We start from the raw sequence: 23404 nt of genomic DNA on the forward strand, positions 1-23404 counted from the left end.
GCAAAGTGGAGCATGTGAACTTAACCACTGAACCACCAGGCTGGCCCCTAGCATAATGCTTTTAAGGTTCATCTATGCTATAGCAAGAATTAGTATTTCATTCCTTTATATGGTTGAATGATATTCCATTGTATGGATATACCACATGTTGTTTATTTGTTCACCAATTGAAGGACATTTGGGTTGTTTATACTTTTTGGGTATTATGAATAATGCTTTTAGGAACATACACTTACAAGTTGTTATGTGAACACATGTTTTCAATTATCTTGGGTATTACCTAGTAGTGGAATTGCTGGGTCATATGGTAATTCTATGTTTAAGTTTTTGAAGAACTGCCAAACTGTTTTCCACAGTGACTGCACCATTTTATATGCCTACCATCAAAGTACAAGGGTAACAATATCTCCATGTCCTCCCAACACTTGTTACTTTCCATTGAAAAAAGAATTATATCCATCCCAGTGGGTGTGAAGTTCTTTTGAGTTCAGTTGCTGCCACCGCTGTCCACCACAGCTATGGCTGAAATCAGATGTGAGCCAAGGAGATTTGACATTGGCTACCAAAATCATGAGTCTTAAGATGGACTTCATGTGAAAAATCTAGTGTCCCTAAGAGACTGGAGTTTGAATTCTGGCTGCATTACTTACCAGCTGGAAGACCTTGTCTATGTGACTTAACCTTTTAAATCTTCAGTTTCTTCATCCGTATACTGAGAAGAATCACTGTGGATTAAATGAGATGATAAATATATGAAAATTAGAAGAGTGCCTGGAGCATAGTGAGAACTCAAAAAATGCTATTTATTGTTGTTGTTTTTAGTAGCAGTAGCAGTAGCAATGGTGGCAGTAGTGGTTGTGGTAGTGTTATTAGTAATAGTGCGAGGGTTTGGGCTACAGCCTAGAGTTTTACTTGCATTCCAGTCTAATCTAGAGCCCTGCTTTGCAAAGTATGGTCTGCAGATCAGCAGAAACAGCATCACCTGGGAGATTTTTAAAAATTCAGAATCCTCACTCCTCTTCCCCCAGACCTAGGGATCAGAATCTGCCTTTTTTTTTGTTTTTTTTTGTGAGGAAGATCAGCCCTGTGCTAACATCTGCCAATCCTCCCCTTTTTTTGCTGAGGAAGACTGGCCAAGGGCTAACATCCATGCCCATCTTCCTCCACTTGATATGGGACGCCGCGACAGCATGACCTGCCAAGCGGTGTGTTGGTGCGTGCCTGGGATCCGAACCAGCGAACCCCGGGCTGCTGCAGCAGAACGCGTGCACTTAACCACTTGCACCACCTAGCCGGCCCCCAGAATCTGCATTTTAACAAGATCTCCTCGTGATTGGAATGCACATTACATTTTGAGCAGCGCTGGTCTTGTACATCATTTTGCCATTCTCAACTTATCAGATTCATCATATGGGCAATTTCCACAGTTTTGTTTTGAATTTTTTGTTTGTTTGTGAGGAAGATCAGCCCTGGGCTAACATCCATGCTAATGCTCCTCTTTTTGCTGAGGAAGACCGGCTCTGAGCTAACATCTATTGCCAATCCTCCTCCTTTTTTTACCCCCCAAAGCCCCAGTAGATAGTTGTATGTCTTAGTTGCACATCCTTCTAGTTGCTGTATGTGGGACTCGGCCTCAGCATGGCTGGAGAAGCGGTGCGTTGGTGCACGCCCGGGATCCAAACCCAGGCCGCCGGTAGCAGAGCGTGCGCACTTAACCGCTAAGCCACGGGGCCAGCCCTGTTTTGAATTTTTTAACAGCTTTTTGAGGTGTGATTGTTATACAACAAACTGCATATATTTATTGTGTACAATTTGATGGCTTTTATAATATGCATACACCCGTGAAACCATCACCAATCAAGGTGATAAAGATATCTATCACCTCCAAAACAAACAAACAAATGAATAAATAAATCTGATCTCCCCCTCCCCAAATAAAAAACTTAGTAACATTCTAAAATCGTTTGGGTTACATCAGAAGTAGGACCTTGATTGAGCAAGTTTAGAAACCTGTGAGGTAAGCTATACATATTTTACTTTTGTTTAAATATTTAAGCAATCTTAGTCCACATAAAAATAATCTTAAAATACTTTGTACATTTTGAATTTTACTAAACAAATATTTTTATCAGAAAAAATATATTTCATAATAGTACTTGAATTTGGAAAGTTCTAAAGTGTTGTTTTATTTTTTCTTAAAGACAATTTCATGAAAGTGCGTGATATTTGAATTGTAGAAATTTACTAAGCAAACAGATTATTTTTAATTAATTATTTTATTGAGGTCACAGTGGTTTATACATTGTATAAATTTCAGGTGTACATTATTACATTTCATCTTCTGTATAGACTGCATCTTGTTCATCACCAAAAGTCTAGTTTCCATCTGTCATCATATGTATGTGCCCCTTTACCCCTTTCAACCCTCACCTTGCCCCCTTACCTTCTGGTAACCACCAATCTGTTCTCCTTCTCTATGTGTTTGTTTGTTTATCTTCCACATATGAGTGAAATCATATGATATTTGTCTTTCTCTGACTTATTTCGCTTAGCATAATTCCCTCAAAGTCCATCCATGTTGTTGCAAATGGCACGGTTTTGTCTTTTTTATGGCTGAGTAGTATACCGTTGTGTATATACACCACATCTTCTTTATCCATTCATCTGTTGATGGGCACTTGGGTTACTTCCATGTCTTGGCTATTGTGAATAATGCTGCAGTGAACGTAGGGGTGCATATGTCTTTTGAATTAGTGTTTTCATGTTCTTTGGATAAATACGTAGAAGTGGAATAGCTGGATCATATGGTATTTGTATTTTTAATTTTTTGAGAAATCTCTGTACTGTTTTCGATAGTGGCTGTACCAGTTTGCATTCCCACCAACAGTGTACGAGGTTTCCCTTTTCTCCACATCCTCTCCAACACTTATTTCTTGTCTTTCTAATAATAGACATTCTCATGGGTGTGAGGTGATATCTTATTGTAGTTTTGATTTGCATTTTGCTAATAATTAGTGATGTTGAACATCTTTTCATGTGTCTATTGGCCGTCTGTATATCTTCTTAGGAAAAATGTCTGTTCATATCCCCTGCCCATTTTTTTGATCGGGTTGTTCGTTTTTTTGTTGTTGAGTTGTATGAGTTTTTTATATATTTTGGAAATTAACCCCTTATTGGATGTATTATTTCCAAATATTTCCTCCCAGTTGGCAGGTTGTCTTTCATTTTGTTGATGGTTTCCTTTGTCATGCAGAAACTTTTTAGTTGGATGTAGTCCCGTTTGTTTATTTTTTCTTTTGTTTCCCTTGCCGGAGGAGACATGATAATAAAAAAGATACTAAGCAAACAAGTTTTAAAGAAAGTGATGTATAACAGTTCTATACTTATTGTTAATATATTAATTCACTCATTCATTGAACACATCTTGGTGTTTTCTCGGCACTTGGGATATAGCAGTGAACTAAAATAGACAAATGTATCTTACCTTCCTGGAGAATGTATTCTAATTAGGAGTTGCACACAACAAATGAGATGAATAAGTATTAGAATGTGTAAGCACCCTGGAGACAATTAAATCTAGATACTTAATTTTGGGTGGTGTTGGAATTTTAATTTGGATGGCCTTGAAAAGTGACAATTGAGCAGTGACTTGAAAGAGATGAGGGAGTTAGCGTTGCAGATATTTAGGGGAAAAGCAGTAATAGCAAATACAAAGGTCCTGTGGTAGGGGCATGCTTGATATGTTGGAGGAAGAGCAAGGAAGTCAGTGTGGCTGGAGCGGAGCAAGGGGGAGAGAATAGTGAGACACAAGATTAGAGAAGGAGATTGCAGAAGACCTTTGGAATCGTTGTAAGGACTTTGGCATTTATTCTCAGCAAAATGGGGAGTATTAAAATAATTCTGACTAAAAAAGTGATGTGGTGTAACTTACATTGTAAAACATTTAAAGGGTTTACTTTGACTGTTTTGTTGAGATAGATTCATGAGGAGTGTGAGAAAAGAAAGGAACTTGGGAGACCAGTTATGAAGTTATTCCGATGATTTGGGCAGGTGATAGTGGTGACTTAGATGAAGGTGGTTGTGGTGGAGGCGGTGAGATGTCATCTCTGTAGATATGTTTTAAAAGTAGAACCAAAAAGATTTTCTGGTGAAATGTATGTGGGATATGAGAGAAAAACATTATTCCAAGATTTTTGGCCCAAGGCAAAGTGTGGGGATGGAGAGTTGTCATTAACTGCTATAAGATTGTGGATGGAGAAATTTGGGGGTGAAGGTCTGGAAATCAGTTTTGGTCTTGTTAAGTTTGAGATGAATCAAAATACAAATGCACTGAAGCTAAATATAAGTCTGTGCTTTTAATTTTGTACTGTGATAGTGTTGTGATACTGTTTATCTTCTTAGAATAGTAAATCTCCCTTGGGAGGGTCACGTTGGACTTGCCTTACATTGAACTCTGCTTTGAAGTAGGTCAAACGACTGTATGTGATTAGTGATGTTATTGCCTTTTAGCAGTTATAGGAGTAAGAAGGACAATTTGCAAAAGGAAGTCCATATAGTAGTGCATGGCTTCTGGAAATTTACTTGCGAGGATCCTAAATAATTTTGTCCATTAACCTTAAAGTTTTAAAGAATTACTAGTGAGAATCTGAGAAACAGGTAAATGAAACTTTATACTTTGAACTTATTTCTCTGAATTAATACCCCTTCCTTAAGAATTTCTCCTCCCCGAGTGTTCTAGTGATTTTCATATTGCTATATTTTGTTAGTATTTTGTTAGTGTTGCCTCTAGTCTTACACCTTCAATTCTCTTCAATTTGGGTAAAGCATTGTATTCTTTACCATCTGTTAACCTTGAAATAATTATGTTCTGGACCCCTTCCTTTTATAAGATGTCCTCTTCAGAAATTGTCTTGTTCTGTTCTCCATTTTAAATGAAACCTTCTAGGTGATTATCTGTTCTATTTTAAGAAAAATTAAACTTGCTTTCCCCCATTTTTAAACCATAGTTTTACTTTAAATTTATTGAAATGATTTTGTAGTTCTATAATTTATACATCATAACTTTTAAGTTCTTTTAAATTATGGAAAAGAAAACTGTCAGTTGATAGTATGTTTGAATTTACTCTATTGAATCTTTGTCAATATGTCGTGGAAAATAGTTATTCTAATTAATATCATCACATTTTGTCATGTGGTGTAAAATTTAGAATAATGATACTTTCAACTCATTTTTTTATTTTATTAAAATTACTATATTTTAACTGAAACTTAATTTATTTTTAGGGAAAAAGTAGGTTAACAGTGCAGTACTAATATGCCAAGAATCCAGTGGGTCCAGATTGAACAAAGTGCTATAGCACAGACTAGTGGGAAAACTTAATCACTGCAGAAATGTTCACTTTCCTTAATCTTGCTGGATACTGTTTCAAGAGTTGTCTTTTCTTAACCGCTAAGCCAGGGGGCCGGCCCCTAAAAGTTTTCACTGTAGTTTCTTCTCTTCTCTCTCTCTCCCTTCCTTCTTTCCCCTGAGCTTATCCCCTCCTTATTAACAATTTTGTGATGGCCTTCATGCAGTGTCTGGGCTCTCCAGTGCAGAACCAGCCCTTCAGTAGTAAGCCTGCCTCCATCTTGATATTTAGTGATATTGTAAATTAATATATTAGTGATATTTTAAATTAGTGATCTTGCAAATTCATGTATGCAACCACCAATACTGTGGTTGGCTTTGTTTAGTGTCTTATTATAAGACTGTGTCCCACTTGCCTAAGCCCTTAGCTCCATGGAGTCTTAGCTTGGGCAGCTCTCTACAGCATTTTCTAAGCTCTTTTTATTAATAAAGAAGGCCCTGGGCATCAAGAAGTGAACCTGACTCCAGATTCTCATTTTACATGGAGTACTTTTAGTTTTGTTATTCCAAAAGAGCTGTTCTCTCAGCCACTGGTGCCTGCTTTTTGGCTGGGTGCACAGTGGGCCTGAGGCTTCCACTCTGCTCATCTCCCTTCATTTCTTTTCTGTTTTGTTTTTATTTTAATTTAATTAATTTGTATTTTTATTTATAAACTAAAATTTGGGGTGCAGAAGCAAAAATCTTTCTATAAAAGCCATGTCTATTTTAGCAGAAAAATGTTGAAAGGTAAGATTTATATCATGGCATAAAACAAATTACTTTAAAATGTAGAGATAAAATATAGAGTTTAGGGAAAATAGAAAGTGGGGTAAAGGTTTAAGTTTAGGCAGAGTGGTAGAGCTCACTGTAATTTTTAATTCTCTGTAATTTCTCTGAGGCTTTGAGTGTCAAATTTCATTCTTTTTTTTTTTTTTGCAATTGTGTGTTTTGTTTGATAAAAAGTAGAGTAGATATCTAAAATTTTTAGTAATGTTTACTGTATGGCAATACAATAAATGATTGTATTTTCAACTTAATTGTCTTTCATTTTCATTACCATTTCATCTTTTTCACTTAATATTTGGCATCTCAAATTGCCAAAACATGGGAGATGGACCCATCATATTATGAGTATTATAAAGCGGTTGAAATTGCTACTCAATTATCTGATAGTCTCAGTATTCTAATTGGTTATTTGTTGTAAGGTCATAGGAATTAATATTCAATGATCTAACTACCTCAGTTCTCTAATTTAATTAGTTGAAACCAGTTTTAGTTTCACTTGATAACTCTCTTTTTGGAGCATACTCACAAAGTGAATGAATTCCTCAATATTTATGATACTGCCCTGTTTCTTTTCAAAGGAGCTAGCTTACTACTAACATGCTATAAATAGCATGTTGAAGTTCAACCATAGGCAGTATTGGTTTTTTTTTCAGCAGTCACACAGATTGTTCCTTTTGACTTTCCAAATTGACTCTGTTCTCTAATTTCTGATATTTACCTCAGGCCCTCCTACCTTTGATGTTTTGTGCTATTTCTTTAGATTACTGATTTCAGTTTATTTTGATATATTCAAAACTTGGCACTTTTAGAATTGTTTCTTTAACTAACATCAACTCTGACTAGTATTGTCATCTTCCCTAAAGACCCACCTTGGCTGGACTAGATTCTGTTTCTGTCCTCTCCGGCCTCCCATCCCACAACTCTTGCCCAGAGCAGAGGAATCAGCCATTTTACAAGAAATCTGAAGCTCCCAGGACTTCTCTGTCTGGGTGTAGATCTGTTCCATACTTTGTGTTTAGGCAAATATTAATCTCTGAACATAGCTGACAATGTTCAAATCACAGTGAAGAGGTGTATTATATTTGAAGTGCCTCTCAGTTTAAAATTATTATCAGTAAGCCAGCTTCTTTTTTCCTTTTTGGCATTAAGGCTATAGATGGCTTAAAGGAAGCTATGAAAGGATGAAATGGGAAACCTTAAGCTTGTTACTTCAACCCTGAAGGTACTTGGGGAAAGTGTTAGGTATATGGAAAAGGGAAGTCAAGGAAAAGCCTACTTCTTCTATCCTTTTAATTTTGGGGAAGGAGAAAGAAGACAGATGACAGAGGTAAGGCCAGTAAATGATCAGAGGTATGTTCTAACCTCTTTTTTCCAGGATTCGACCCAGGAGGAGGATGCGTATTGGTTAAATTGAAGGGCAGCTTTTTTTTTTTTTTTTTTGGTGAGGAAGACTAGCCCTGAGCTAGCATCCATTGCCAATCTTCCTCTTTTTGCTGAGGAAGATTGGCCCTGAGCTAACATCTGTGCCCATCTTCCTCTATTTTTATATGTGGGACACCTGCCGCAGCACGGCTTGTCGAGCAGTGCGTAGGGCCGCGCCCAGGATCAGAACCCATGAACACTGGGCTGCCGAAGCGGAGCATGCAATCTTAACCACTATGCCACTGGGCTAGCCCCTGAAGGGTGGCTTTTACCTTTCTTAATATTTGAGGTTCTTGGAAGAGATTACCTTTCAGGATACCTTAGCACCCACCTTGGGCATAGGTACGTCAGAGTGAACTCGGCAGTGCATCATGGTTAGGCTAAGAAAGGGCCAGCATTAGTTTTCTAAAACTATCCTTAGTTCCATGGTAGCATAGAGGGCACAAAAGTAGCTGCGTGTCCCTGTCATGACACTCCCCCCATAGAGAGGGATGAGGGATGAGGTGAGTTTATAGAAAAGGCTGCAGAACAGATAGCTTGGGCTGCACCTGAACAGAGGATTATTCAGGGACTAAGAGGAGTCAGCAGTGCCTTGGGAGCTGAAGTGAGATCAGGTCAATAGTGGAGCACGATCCTGCATAAATTGAGAAAAACCAGACTGTGAATTAGATGAGCTGCAGATTTCAGCAGCAGAAGTCGCACAGAACACCTAGACCCTTTCTTGGAAAACAGCAGGGAAAGGGGTAGAAATATCAGAAATAGAGAATTTATCCAAAGGAGCTATTTAGCAGACTAAAATTTAGTGGGTGGCCTTAAAAAAATTTGGCTAGTATGCTGTTGAGGAAAATTAGATCAAAAACAGAGAAATAAACAAACTACATTTCTTTGCAAGTAATTTTTCAAAGCCACAATAGCCAACAGAGAAGAGTTTGTAACAACTAAGACTTGGAGATGTTCCAGGTTAAAGCTTTTTCTGTACTGCTGCTGTCTCCTGAGAGACTTATGGAAGACACTCTCAAACATTCCTGCTTCAGCCTACAAATGTGGCTCTGGCTAGAGGAGCCGTGTTTGCACTTCATGGGAAATCTGGGAAAGCCTTGCTGTTGGTCTTGGGGTATCAGATGAAGCAAAATTTCTGATTTTTGTTTTGTAATCCAGAAGCCTATTTTGTAGAGATTACAGTGATCTTTTAATTGCTTAAGGAACATATTTGAAAACCTTAACCCTCTAGGACATGAGCCAGTACTTCAACTTTCCAAGTTTCAACTTTCCAACAGTGCTGAGGGAGGGGCTTGTGGGTTAGTAGCCCAAAATACCACTGAATTCTGCCTTTTGAGAGATAGAGACAACTTGGGTCTGATGATGGGAACACTTTAGGGTAATACTGTGATTGAGCCTCTCTGGGTTTCCAGGACTCTTGTAGATCTCTGCATCCTTGTTTTTTCCCAAACATAGCCTGGGCCTGGGGAGAGGAAGGCATCAAGAGATCTGTGGTGTGAATGCACTCCTTTTGTAGCATTTATCATAATTGTAATATAAACAATATTTGTGCAATTATTTTTTTGCTTATTGTCTCCCCCACAACACTTTAAACTCCACAGCAAAATCTATGTCTGCTGAGCTGTATTCACCAGCTCTTGGCACAGTGTTTGGCATATACTAGGCATTTAGTGAATATTGCATGAATGAATAAATAACTAATGAATTAGTGTTAATAGTTATTTGTCCATCTGTAAACAAATTGGAATTTTATGGTCTGAATTAGTTTTTATGGTAAATTACAGCTTCATCCAAGTTTATCTACTAATACTGAATGTAATATTAATCTTTTAGGAGAATATAGTAGATACGTTATATTCAGTGGTGTGCTGGTAAATGCTAACAACTGGTTCTCTATAGAAAAAAGTCCTGATTTGTGGCATTTTCCAATTTCTGTTGTCTAAATACATGCACCAGGGCTCGTTTCAGGCTTACTCATATTACTTCATTGAATGTGGAGCTGGGAAGAAATGTGCACAACTGGTTCTTGTGAACCAGTTCTTATGAACCAGTGAAAGCTGGCTCCAGAGCAACACTGAAGCACTTTTATATGCGAGTTTTAGCAATGCATTGTTCTTCACGTACAAAGATTGTGCTGGTGATACACATTCACTACAACATGTACTTTAAAAAGATTTTGGATTAGTAAAGGTAATGCTATCAACTATGAAAGAGAAACTCAGAAAGTTTCTGTAGCTCAACAGAATAGAAGTTTATTTGTCACCTATGTGAAATCCAGACTGATGTGGCTGGTCAGCAGAGGGCTCTCTTCCAAGTGCTCATTTAGGTTCCCAGGCTTCTTTTTTGTGTGTGTGGCTTTTTTATCCCCTAGGGTCTTGAATGAAGAGCATGCTGGTAGCATATGAGAGTTTTTTAATGGTCAGGGAAATGGCACACATCATTCCACTTATAATCCAGTGGCCAGAGTATAGTCATATGGCCATGGCCATCTCTACCTACAAGGGAGATTAGGAAATATAGTGTTCTAAGAGAAAAAAGAAGTAAGTTTAATAGCTAGCCAGGATCTTTTATGGTTTTTTAGTCATGTGATAGGTTAAACTCATCAATTTACGCTCTTCTCTGACTAATGCACACATTTATAAGCAGGCTGGCAATGATCAGAGGTGGAGTCTAATAAATTCTTTTATCTGTGCAGAGTTAGCTAGATCTTATGAGCTTGGCCTATGGTCTCATCAACACCAGTCTCTAACCTATAATCCTTCCCTTCTCTGAATTACTCTTTTATTTATTATCCCTATTTAGATGAAAAGCCAGAGTTTTGCAGAGGTTTACCTTTCTGTAATTTATTGTACACACTTAACACAATTTTGTTTTTTGCTTTCTTTGACTATTCAGTTTAGCTATTGCATTTACCATTTTTATGGTTTTAAAGAGATATTCCATTTTCCTTAGTTTTTTCCTCCCTTTCAACTCTACCAAGGATGTTTGTGGAACGGAACATATGGTGATAAGTGACAAATTTGGGTCATTAGAGAATATTCCATTTCTTAGTATTGCTATATTACTTTGAAAAATTTGGCATATTTAGAACTGAAGGTAATAATACCTTATAATTTTGAATCTTGTATGTCTTCGTATTCTCAGATCCTAGATGTTTTTGATAATTATGAGGACCAGCAAAACTAATAGGCTCTAACCATGGTGATTTACAGGCATATATATTACTAAGATATCTTTAACAGCATTCATCATAAGATACATTTGCTGGTTAACTTAATGGGTTAAAGGGTTCCATTAATAAAAGTCCTGTGGTTTTATTCCCAAATGAGTTAAATTTTGTTCCATGGTCACAGAATTTACCTCTAATAGACATTAATCATTTCATAGCCAATTAGTGGAAAGTCATCTCACAGCATGTATGTGTGTATGCGTTTGTGAGACGTAGTTCAGTATCATCAATTTATAAATTAAGTTGCTATGTGTATAAAGGGCTTCAAGTGCAAGTATCAGTCCCCGGTACTACTTGAAGTGAGTGGATTTAGGCTTCCTGAGCTTTAACGATTACTAAACGATTAATCTAAGAGTAGGAGGAGATAGTCAAAGAAGAAAAGGAAAGTGAATTGGATGTTACGATTTGAGGATACTAGGAGCTAGCAGTGTACGAGGAAACATAGGATATAGTCAGAAAAATAGCAACCAATGTGGATAGCCCAGAGAATGCAGGAAGGGCAAAATACTGAATCTTTAATAAGAATCAGACATCATCCTTCATGCCTTATACTCATTTATTTTATATTAATATCCACTGGGTGTTAACAGATGAGGAAAATGAAGCCCATAGTGCTTCCAGCTCTTTTTCTCACTGTGGGCAATGGAGAAGTGATACTATTACTCTTCGTATGGTGAATAGTTCACACTGGGGTAAATTGGCAAGGCTCATGGCCTATGGAGTCACTCTGAGGAGCATACATGTAACCCATTCAACATATTGAATTGAGAATTTCTGCTCTAACCAGTATTTCTCTAACTTTATCAAGCATCAGAATCACTTGTAGGATTTGGCAAAAAAAAAAAAAATCAGAGATATCTGGGTCCCATCCCAGAAATTCTGATTCAGTAGCTCTGGAGTGGGGCCTGTGAATTTGCACTTCTCACGAGATTCTAGGTGATACTGTTACTGCTGTCTCAGGGATAGTCTTTGGGAATCTCTGCTGTAGAAGAGGTTAAATAACCTGCTTACCTTGTGACAATTAATAAAGCAACAATAGGTTGTTTATGCAGATGATTGTGATTGGATAATTATCTGTCATAAATTCTCATTTCTGTTTCATTGTCAATTACCAGGCACAAAAGGATGTTATTCTTCAATGCTCTTGAGTTTGACTTATTCCAGATAAATTTACACCACAGAATCATATGTCATATATTGTCACTGTACCATGAATAGTAATTTGTTTAAAATAAAACAGAAAAGTTTAAATTCAAACAATTTTTTTAACATTATTTTGTGTATCTGTCTTTTAAAAGAGACCTGCAATACCTACATTTGTCACAAGATGGCATCAAAAGCCTGAAGATTTTGGTTGAAATTCGATTTTTGAGACTACTGATGGGTTAGATATATTTATATTTCATGTATATTCAAACAAAAAAAAATTTGAACTATGAGCTATTTTTTAAAAATTTGAGTGAGATTTTTGTATTTTCATATCAGAAATACTTTCTTTTTTACTTATAAAAATAAAATAATCACTTATATTGACATTATTGATGAGTAATTATTGGAAGTCAATGAAAGGTAAATCTCAGTGCAATAATATCAAATATCTTATTATCATATTTCCCCCCAAAGGAGGAGTTCAAGTTAATTCAAGTCAGTAAGTATTTAGAAGGTCTTACCGTTCTATGAGTTATAAGGACTTATTACGCAAATAAAAGATATAGACTTTACCCCCAAGAAGCTTTGAATTTAGTTGGGGAAAAAAGAAATGTGTATGCAATTCAAAGAGAACAAACTGATAAAAAATGTCAAGTACAATGTTGTGTGATGTGGACTATACAAACAATATAAACTGGAATAATGGGCAGTTAAGCAAAAAATGTAAATGGCATTTTACAAAAACATCCTTGTATCAGTTGAAAACACCATGTTGAATCTTTTACTGCAGTTATCTATATTTTTATAATTTGTTTAAACTATGAGAAAATGTTTAGCAATCTGGAGAGCTGTGTAAGATTCAGTATTTGACATAAACAAAACATCAGAAAACACTCACTTGAAATATAAACTCACCTTTTGTTTCATGAATATATGATTTTATTTTTTTCTGATTAATTTAAAAAGATTTTTCAGAAAAGGGTGAAGGTTTTCTGGCCACAAAGATATTAGTTATAATATTCTTAGATTCCTGGAGTCTGAAAAATGTATCTATTAAAAAATCGAGTATAGAATGGTGGTTACCAGGGGCTTGAGGGAGGGAGGAAAGGGGGTTTGCTGTTTAATGGGCATAGATTTTGAGTTTGCAAGATGAACAAGTTTTGGAGATATGTTTCACAACAATGTGACTATGCTTAACACTACTGAACTATGCACTTAAAAATGGTTAAAATGGGAAATTTTATGTTTCTTTACCACAATTAAAAAAACCCGTGTCCTCCTACAAATTATGAGCAATTAATAGGTTTTTACTGAGATTCAACAATGTCCCTAGCTTTATTTTAGCCATTAGGAGCTGCTTAAAAGAAATAAAAACTCCCTCAAAAAGCCTATAGTATAATGGGTGATAGATTAATCTAATATTAGTAAATAATCTACTGGAAGTCTAACATATACAAGGCATTGTGCTAGAAATTTTATATAGATTATTTGTAATCTTCCGTCTTCAAAACAATACAGGAAAGTAAGTATTATCATCTCTATTTCTCTATTTTATCATTAAAGAAACTAAGTTTTATAGATATGAAGGTTCAGTATTTTGTTGAAAGTTGCAAAGTTTCTAATCTTGGAGTTCGTATTTAAACCCACGTCTCTCTAGCTTCAAAATCCAGTTTCTGTATACTACACTATGTCCCTAATTTAAATAAAAAATAATTAAAGAATACAAATAAACAACTAGTAATTTGGCAGTCTAGTTTGGTATTTCTACTGCCAGTAAACACTGTCTATTTCATTATAATTATTGGATAAAATTAAAAGAAAGGATGTATGATTTAATTAATGGTAGCAGTTAATCTGTATTTCATTTGTAAAGGATAACCATATAATCTTTTTGTTAGCTTGAATCTTTGTCTCTCTTTTTCTTTTTAATTTTTGGAAACACTAATTTCTTTTCCCTATGTATTCATGTGCAGGTTATGTGGGTATGTAATTTGTGCCGAAAACAACAAGAAATCCTCACTAAATCAGGAGCATGGTTTTATAATAGTGGATCTAATACACCACAGCAACCTGATCAAAAGGTTCTCCGAGGACTGCGGAATGAAGAGGCGCCTCAGGAGAAGAAAGCAAAACTACATGAGCAGGCCCATTTTCAAGGACCCTCAGGTGACTTATCTGTACCTGCAGTGGAGAAAAGTCGATCTCATGGGCTCACAAGACAGGATTCTATTAAGAATGGGTCAGGAGTGAAGCACCAAATTGCCAGTGACGTAGCTTCAGACAGGTAAACATTTTGCTCAATCTTTAGGTAAACATATTATTTTTAATCTTCATTCCAAACAGAAATAAAAATACATGAAATGCTTAGGCAACAAGTTGTCCAAATGTAATGCAGATGTCCATGTGTTTTATATAAATGCTGAAAGTGATGTTCAGGACTTGAGCTATTATAGGTTTGAACAATCTTAGGTTTGATGAGACAGTGTCACATTATCAGATTTTCCAGAATAAAGAAGTGAAATAGAACAAGGAACTTAGATAGGAGGTTATTGTCATAGGAAAGTCAAAGTGGGCTAAGAGCAATGGACTGAAGAATAGATGGTTTTTAAGACACTTTAGAGAGGCTGGATTGATGGAACTAACTGGAAGTGGGAGTTAAGAAAATGGGGAAGATTAACAATGTCTCCAAAGTTTCTGCTTCGGGCTAAAGGGTGAGATGGTTTTCCAAGCAGGTAATTACAGATGAAAGGGTTTCATGAGTTTGATGTATCCGTGGGCTAACTCTGTTATTACTATTTTGACTCAATTCTATGGGCTTCTCCATGTTCAAAGTGTTAGACTTTTAAAAATAGTGTTTATGGTTCTTATATTTCCTACCTTTGGAAGGGGGAGAAGGAAAATTTTCATGGGAAGATTATTTTTCTGTATTATATTCCTCTGTTTGAACTGAAAATTAAGAAGAAAAACTCTTGTTTATACTATTTCTGTTGTCTGGAAGTGGCAGATACATTTCTGTGTGAACAAGTATAAAATCATGCATTTGTGGGAAAACAAATCAAAATTGTACTTACAGGATGATGGGTTCTGAACATTCAGTTATAACAGGTAAGATAACTGGGAGTCACTTTAGATGGTGCGTAAAGCCATCACCCTGCTGTGTCGCTATGTCTTGGGAGAATAATAAAATGATGGCTTTACTAATTCTTTTGAAAACTAGCAAAAATGAAACAGACAATGTATCCTATCTTTGGGTAAAACAATGGTGATTTCATGGCTGGAATGCTATGAACACATCTCGGTGCAAAATCTCAGGAACCCAAGAATTTTAAGGTTAGAGGACTATCTTAGATTGAGGTCCACCTTAAGCACACAGAGATTTGAGTGCAAATAGTTTATTTGGAAGGCAATCCTAGGCACCATCTGTAGGGGAGAGGGAAATGATCCAGTTAAGAGAAAGAACAGAATACTAGGCTTATTCAAGAGCAAGTTACCTCTTTTGGCAGTTGTGTCTCAATCTTACTGGGACTTCTGGGAGACAGGTTATAATGACCTCAGAATTATCTTACATGATGGGCAAGGAGGCTGGGGTATTTACCCATAACTCTCTTTGTAATTAGTCTAGCGCTGTTCCTGCGGGGATGTTAACTCTGCAACTCAATGGCCAAGCATGTTCCCAGGCCAGAGAAAGCACTCAGGCAGAGAATTACAAGTACAGTAAGAAGACACTGCTGTGTAGGGAATGGTGAATGATGAGGCAATGTGGGTGGGACAGTAGCAGTGTCTACCACACAAGGACTTTAGGAATCAAGAAAGTCTGTAAAATGATGACTAGAATGGTCAAGGTATATGAGCTTGGATGAAAAAAATAGAGGATAACCAATGGAGATAGGATTTGAAATGAATGAATGAATAACTAAATAAAATGAATAATGGGAACATAGACACCTTCAAAAACTAGATAGCTGCATGAGATAGTCTCCTTTGGAGCTTAGAAAGGTAGGTTTAGGAAGAATAAAAGGAAATACTAAAGGTCTGGCCCAGTGGCATAGTGGTTAGGTTCCCGTGCTCCACTTGGGCAGTCCGGGGAGTGCAGGTTTGGATCCTGGGTGCGGACCTATGCATCGCTTGTCAAGCCATGCTGTGGCGGTGTCCCACATATAAAGTAGAGGAAGATGGGCACGGATGTTAGCCCAGGGCCAATCTTCCTCAGCAAAAAGAGGAGGATTGGCAACGGATGTTAGCTTAGAGCTAATCTTCCTCAAACACACAAAAAAGGAAATACTAAAACACTGAGTCACATAATAGATAATTAAGTTTTGGAATGCATATCATCAGAAAGTTGTGGATGTTAAAAATAAATCCAACAAATTTATGAGTAGTTAATTCATCATTGTAGGGAAGCTGGAAGCATGTGTCTCATCTTTGAAGAAGATAATAAGAACAAACATATCACTTTCAGTATTATCTCTTAATGCTTCTTTCATTGACAAAGTACTAGCCTGAATAAACAGCAGAATCTGACCCATTGTGGGGAAGCAAGATGAAGTAGTTCCTTTTTTTTCTTTTCTCTCTTGCCTGGTGCCTTTGGCTGTCATTACTAGTAAATGCATACTTTAATGATTCAAAGTATCCTGTAATTATATCCTTTCTTTCTGAACCTCGTGTAAGTCAAACCAATAGCTCTTTTTGTTTATAAGAATTACTTTTAGTCAGGGAAGACGTCAGAATTTAATATCAGATTTGCTAGTTATGCCTAGAAAATGAAATTGGTTGTAATTTCTATAAACTTTTATTTGGAAAATATTTTCTCCTCAAAAATAATTCAATTCCCCTTATCATAAGCAAAAAAGAACATTTGTTTTATTATTTTTAAATGCAGATTCTACAGTAATGTATTAGGCATGTATCTATGAACCCTTTGAATTCTTTCTCCTAGAGCAAGAGGTCAGCAAACTATGCCCCTGGGGCCATCTGGCTTGCCACCTGTTTTTTATATATAAAGTTTTATTGGAACGCAGCCACACATATTCATTTACTTATTGTCTATGGCTGCTTTCAGCTGCAACACCAGAGCTGAGTAGTTGCAAGAGACCATATGGCCCTCATAGCCTAAAATATTTACTCTCTGACCCTTTACAGAAAAAGTTTACCAACTCCTGCCCTAGAGAGTAGTTAGTCCTGTTAGTGCTATTAAATTTTCTTCTCTCTTTGCTCATTTTCTTTTGCTACTATTTAAATTATTTCTGTTAAGGCTGTTTTCTTGTTCCCCTCCCTCCCTCTCTCTCTGTCTTCTCTCTCTCTCCCTCCCACCTGCTTCTCTGCCTTTCTCTCTCCACATGTCTCTCCTTTCTTACCAGAGTCTTTTAGCAGTCTTTGAGTTGGACAGTGAAATGGAGCTACTGATAAGGAATGTAACACCAGTTTAAAGTATTATTAGTAATTTGTTTCTTAAATACCATTCAGAAACCAGTGGCCTCAAGAAGAGAAGCTTTCGTTCAATTAAATTTAAATCTCTATAGACCTAGAACTATGTTTGAGAGATAGAAAAGTATGTTACGTTTCCTTTTTTTTTTTTTTTGGCTTGAGGAAGATTGGCCCTGAGCTAACATCTGTGCCAATCTTCCTGCACTTTATATGTGTGTGGCCAAGCATGGCTTACTGAATGGTGTAGGTCTACACCCAGGATCTGAACCTGTGAACCAGGCTGCTGAGGTGGAATGTGCAGAACTTAACCACTACACCACTGGGCCAGCTCCATTCGTTTCCTTCTTTTAAGGAGCTTTAATTTAATCTTTAACTACAGGCTGCAGTAATTTTGACCTGTTTTATGATTTTTTACTTCTTTCACAGATCTTAGCATAGTGCTTTACACATAGAGTCTTAGTATTTATTGAATGAATGAATACCAAGTTGGCCCCAGACCTTAGCTTTGAGTTAGTGAGTATTTACTTAATTCATTTATTCACAAAAATGGAAAATGTTTGGTATCAACCTAGATGCAAAACATTGTTAGAGGTTTTCAAATATGTTTTTCATTTCAAAATGAGTTTTGAAATAACCATTTTTAAAATTGTGTGCAATTTGCTTACCCTCTCCCTTACTATGTCCCCTAAGAGTGCCCAGTGGCTTTTCAGCCTTTAATTTACATACATGAAACCTGGCGATCTTATTAGAATATAGATTTGAATTCAGTGGGTCTGAGGTAGGACCTGAGAATCTGTATTTCCAGCAAACGTCCAAGTGATGCCAATACTGCTAGAGCAGACCAGTAGCAAGGCACAAAGGCATCTAGAAATATATTAGGGAGGGAAAACCAGCATCCTTTAATGACTCAGTGGCAGTTGTCCTCTGTAGCACTACCACTGGGAGGCATAAGACTTAGTGAACCTTTGTGATTCTTGGAGGCAACATAATTCCACATTTGAGTATACTATTCTGACACATTTATTGAGTAGAGGACAGAAGGTGGAAGCCAGCTACCTGGTGGCAGTTTGACTATATTCATGTAGCTGTGAGCATCTGACGACTTTAACATGACATCTAGAGTCGTTGTGCCTGAGTACTTGCTTACTTATATATATTTTATTTTTTATAAATTGCTCATTTATTTCCCCTTTATTATATAGTTATGAATATATATATCTATCTTAAAATTATGTGTATGGTTAGGACATTTTACCTCTGGATTTCATTTTCAGGGTAGTAAAGGGGATGTTACAATATATTTGTTTTACTAAGAGACCTTCGGGTGGAAGAGAATTGTGAACCACTGGATTAGAGGATCTAAGGTGGGATCTAGAGGAGGATGGGTGAAATAACCATTTTTAAAACTATATTTTTTGTTAAGAAAAATTTACAGAAAAATGAAAGTAAAACTGTATTAGTTGATGTTTTTTACATTTGAAATTATTTAAAAATTAGATGCTTCATAATTTTCATATTTGAAAATTAGTGAAATTTAGGAAACAATGATTTTTTTCTTTTATGTAAAATTTTGCTATTTATTTAGCACTTTCCAGAACATTGGGAGAAGTTAAAAAGTAAGAAATAGTATGGCTAATTTGTATGGTGGAAGAAAGAGAAAAACTGGAAGTCAGAAGATACAGGTCCGTTCTCACTTCTTGCCGTTACTGTTATCATTGGTAGATGTATATCTTTTCTTTATGTCTCAGTTTTCTCATCTCTGAAATAGGAAAGGCAGTGTACAAGATCTCACAAAGACTTTCAGTTCTAAAATTCTTTGTTATGTTGTATTTTAAGGTCCTCTGCCATGGTATAAACTTGAAAGCATTCTCTTCCATTATTTTTTTTCTCTCCTCTAACTGGTAGTTAAATTAATAGAGAATTATCTTTATTCATGTTATAACAACTTACTATTACAACTCATTCATTCAACAAATATTTATTGAATTTCAATATAGATATGACTTGTTACCACATGGGTCCAATAATTTCACTATGATTCATATTAAAAACTGCATATATTTGTCATATTAAGTTAAATCTTCAATAGGGACATTGTGACTCTGGTCTTTTAGTTATATTACTATGTAATATTTCTTACTCTGTTTTTTCTTACTTCGTTATTCTATTGTGAAGCAAAAATTAACAAGTGATCGGAAACAGTAACAGTTACCATCTTCTAATGGACTATGAAGCATTTTAAGAAGCATATCTTTAAAGAAATAATATTTTATAGACATTACAGATTCTTAATTATTTGTTTCTACATTTTAGTGCCTAAATAATGACACTTAATGAAAGTACTGAGAAACTTCCTTATGATTTTGTCTGGAATTTTAATTAGGCAAGAGTGGAAAACTAAAAAGTGTCATATGACTCAATTACATCTCAGTGCATTTTGTTAGATGATAAAAAATGCTACCAGGTGAAAGTGATGACAAGAGAATAATACAAAAATATAAAGCAATTATTTTGGATCTGAAATGTAAAGTTTTAAGGCAAGTTATTTATAATGAATATTTAACAGTTTGATAATCACCATCATTTTTTTAATTGTCTATTACTTATGACTTTCCAAATGTCTTTGTGACATTTGATTATTTTAAAGTAAAAGTAATAATTAAAATATATGCTTAAGACTTCTGCTTCCAGTATAGATGGAGTAATAGGGCTGCCAGAAACATCTGGAAAAAACAGACAAAAAAATATTTGAATCAATGGTTTTTAAGAAATTGGGTATGAGGCAATGAAGGAGAGTAACAGCTGAGAGATAGGAAATAAGGAAAGTGAGCCCTGTGATTGCCCTAGTATACTGCCTTGAGAGAGTTTCCAGGCTCCTGCACAGGGAGAGGAATATAGGCAGAGCCCAGATGTCTTCCTGAGTTGAAGAGGCAGTTCTTAGGGTTTGAGGAAACCAAGGCAGCTGGCGTTTGCCAGACAGAGCACCAAAGAGGAGAGAGCTGAACAGCAAGATACCTTGGAGATCTACAGAGAGTTCTCCTTGTGTATTCAGTGCAATAATGATTGGTACATGCATGTGAAGAAACTGCTTAAGGCCAGGGAAAGAATCATCCAAAATGATTAGGGGGAACGCTGGCCTGTATTCACACGGGACCAAGAATAGTTTCTGTTTCCAGCAGGCAGACTAGAAAACCTCAAGATTCCTGGAACACTGGGTAGAGTATTTTATAAAGTCTTGCCTCAGCATTGCAGAATAATTAATGTTAACCTGGGCAGTGCTCTGGGACAGAATAACAAATCATAAAAGAAAGACCTGAAAGGATCAGACCATTTGTAAGTAGTTTAAGTGCCTCCCAGAAGAAAGATTTATAGGAATACAAAAATATCCAGCACCCAACAAAGTAAAATTCACAGTATTTGGCATCCAATCAAAGATAACCAGTCATACAAAACAGCAGGACAACACAATTAATTATGAGAAAGTAATTAGACACTGAACACCAACCCAGAAGTGACACAGATATTTGAATGAGCAGGCAAGAACATTAAAATAGTTATTATAATTGTATTTCTTATAATTTAAGAAGTTAAGTAGAGATATGTAAAATATAAAATAAACACTAACTTGAACTTCTAGAGATGAGAATTACAATATCTCAAATAAAAAATACACTTGATGGGGATAATGGAAAATTAGGTACTGAAGAGGAAAAGATTAGTGAATTTGACGACAAATAAAAGAAATGATCCAAAATGAAACACAGAGTAAAAAATGAATAAAATAATTAAAAAAGTGAAAGGGCATCATGAGCTCTGGAACAATATCAAGTACTTAATATAAAGGTACTTGGAGTCCTTGAAGGGGAGGAGAACATGGAGAGCACTAAGAAAAATTTGAAGAAATAATGGCCAATTCTTTTTCTGATTTCATGAAAATTATAAAACCATAGCTCCAAGAAGCTCTACAAACTCCAAATACAAGAAACATGAACAAAACTACACCAAGGCACATCATAATCAAATTGCTTAAAACTAGCGATAAAGAGGCAATCTTATAATCAGTCAGAGAAAATAGACATGTTTAGGCATCGAGGTGTTTACAAAGATAAAGATGAAAGCAGATTTCCTCTTGGAAACAAAGCCAGAGAGAAGAGAATGGAGCAAACACCGTTAAAGTACTGAAAGATTAAAAACCCATCAATCACTATTCTATACCTGGTGAAAATATCTTTTGAAAATGCAGGGAATAAAGAATTTCCCAGATATAGAAATACTGAAAAAATTTATCACCAGCATAACTACACTATAAGAAATGTTAAACAGAGTCCTCTAGGCAGAAGGAAAATTGTACCAGATGGAAATATGTATTTACACCAAGAAATGAAGAGCAATGGAAGTGATAAATACACGAGTAAACATATAATCTTTTTTCTTATTATTTTAAATATCTTTAGAAGATATTTATTTATTTATTTATTTGTTTTTTTTTTTTTTTTTTTTGTGAGGAGGACTAGCCCTGAGCTAACATCTGATGCCAATCCTCCCCTTTTTTCTTGAGGAAGATTGGCCCTGAACTAACATGCGTGGCCATCTTCCTCTAGTTTATATGGGACGCTGCCACAGCATGGCTTAACAAGCAGTGCATTGGTGCGCACCTGGGATCCGAACCCGCGAACCCCGGGCCGCCGCAGCGGAGCGCGTACACTTAACCGCTTGTGCCACCGGGCCGGCCCCTATTTATTTGTTTTTGAAGATTGGCCCTGATCTAACATCTGTTGCCAGTCCTCCTCTTTTTGCTGAGGAAGTTTAGCCCTGAGCTAACATCCTTGCCTATCTTCCTCTATTTTATATGTGGGATGCTTGCCAAAGCATGGCTTGATGAGCGGCGCATAGAGATTACATTTCTCTAAACATAAAACCTGCAAGTATAACACTTCTAGAAGAAAATATAGAAGAAAATTGTTGTGACCTTAGTTTAGGCTAAAACTATAAAACTTCTAGGAAGAACTAGAGGAGACTATCTTCACGACTTGAGGGTAGGCAATGATTTCTTAGACAAACACAGAAAGCACTAATCCTAAAAGGAAAAAAATGACGTTAGACATCGTCAAAATAAAAACTTATTCATCAAAAGATACTAAGAAAATGTATAACCAAGTTATATTTCAAGAAATTTCAAAAGAAAATATTTGCAATACATGTAACTTAAAGAATAAAAAGAAAACTTACATTTAAATAATAAAAATAAAACTCCTAAAAAGTGCAAAAAATTGGAATAGACTCTTTATAAGAGAAAATACGCAAATGGCTAATAAACACACAAACAATGTCCTATGTCTTTAGTCATTTGGGAGATGCAAGTCAAGACTTAATACAGTGAGATACTTTGATGCACTCACTAGTAAGGCTACAATTTAAAACAACAACAAACACCCTAACATCACAACATTTGTCAGGATTCGGAGCAATTGGACCTCTAATACTTTCCTAGTGAGAGTGTAAAACATGTAAAATGGTACAAGCATTTTGGAAAGTGTTTGACAGTTTCTTACAAAATGAAATATACACCTACCCTGTGACTCAGTAATTCTACTTCTAGTTATTTACCTAAGAAAAATGAAATCACATGTCTACTAAAATACTTGCATAATAATGTTTATAGAACCTTTATTCTTAGTAGCCCCCAAACAGAAACTTCCCATATGTCCGTGAACCAGGGGAACGGATAAACAAATCGTGGTATATTCAAATAAAAGTGTTATTCATTAATAAAGTGAGGGAACTCTTTACATGCACAGAAACATGGATAAGTCTCAAAACTGTTGTGCCAAGTGAAAGAAGCCAGACACAAAAGAGTACATATTATATGATTCCATTTATATGAAATTCAAGAAGAGACAAAACAAGGCTATAGTAGGAGAAATCATAACACCGCTTTTGTTGAGGGAACTTTCTGGAGTAAAAGAAATATTCTGTATGTTGACAGGGATATGGATTACTAGTTGTAT

The 23404-nt window shown here is 36.0% G+C and overlaps 1 protein-coding gene across 6 annotated transcripts in view; it reads left to right on the top strand.

The window, feature by feature from the left end:
* RIMS2 (regulating synaptic membrane exocytosis 2) overlaps nt 1–23404 on the top strand; it is a 618814-nt gene that overhangs the window by 192999 nt on the left and 402411 nt on the right. For all 6 annotated transcript variants that reach the window (XM_058564761.1, XM_058564763.1, XM_058564762.1 and 3 more), the window contains one exon: nt 13946–14256. In XM_058564761.1, the coding sequence (XP_058420744.1) occupies nt 13946–14256 (311 nt within the window). The remainder of the gene's footprint in view (nt 1–13945; nt 14257–23404) is intronic.

Source organism: Diceros bicornis, chromosome 21, assembly GCF_020826845.1.
Source record: "Diceros bicornis minor isolate mBicDic1 chromosome 21, mDicBic1.mat.cur, whole genome shotgun sequence".
In the NCBI taxonomy this organism is placed as follows: domain Eukaryota; kingdom Metazoa; phylum Chordata; class Mammalia; order Perissodactyla; family Rhinocerotidae; genus Diceros; species Diceros bicornis.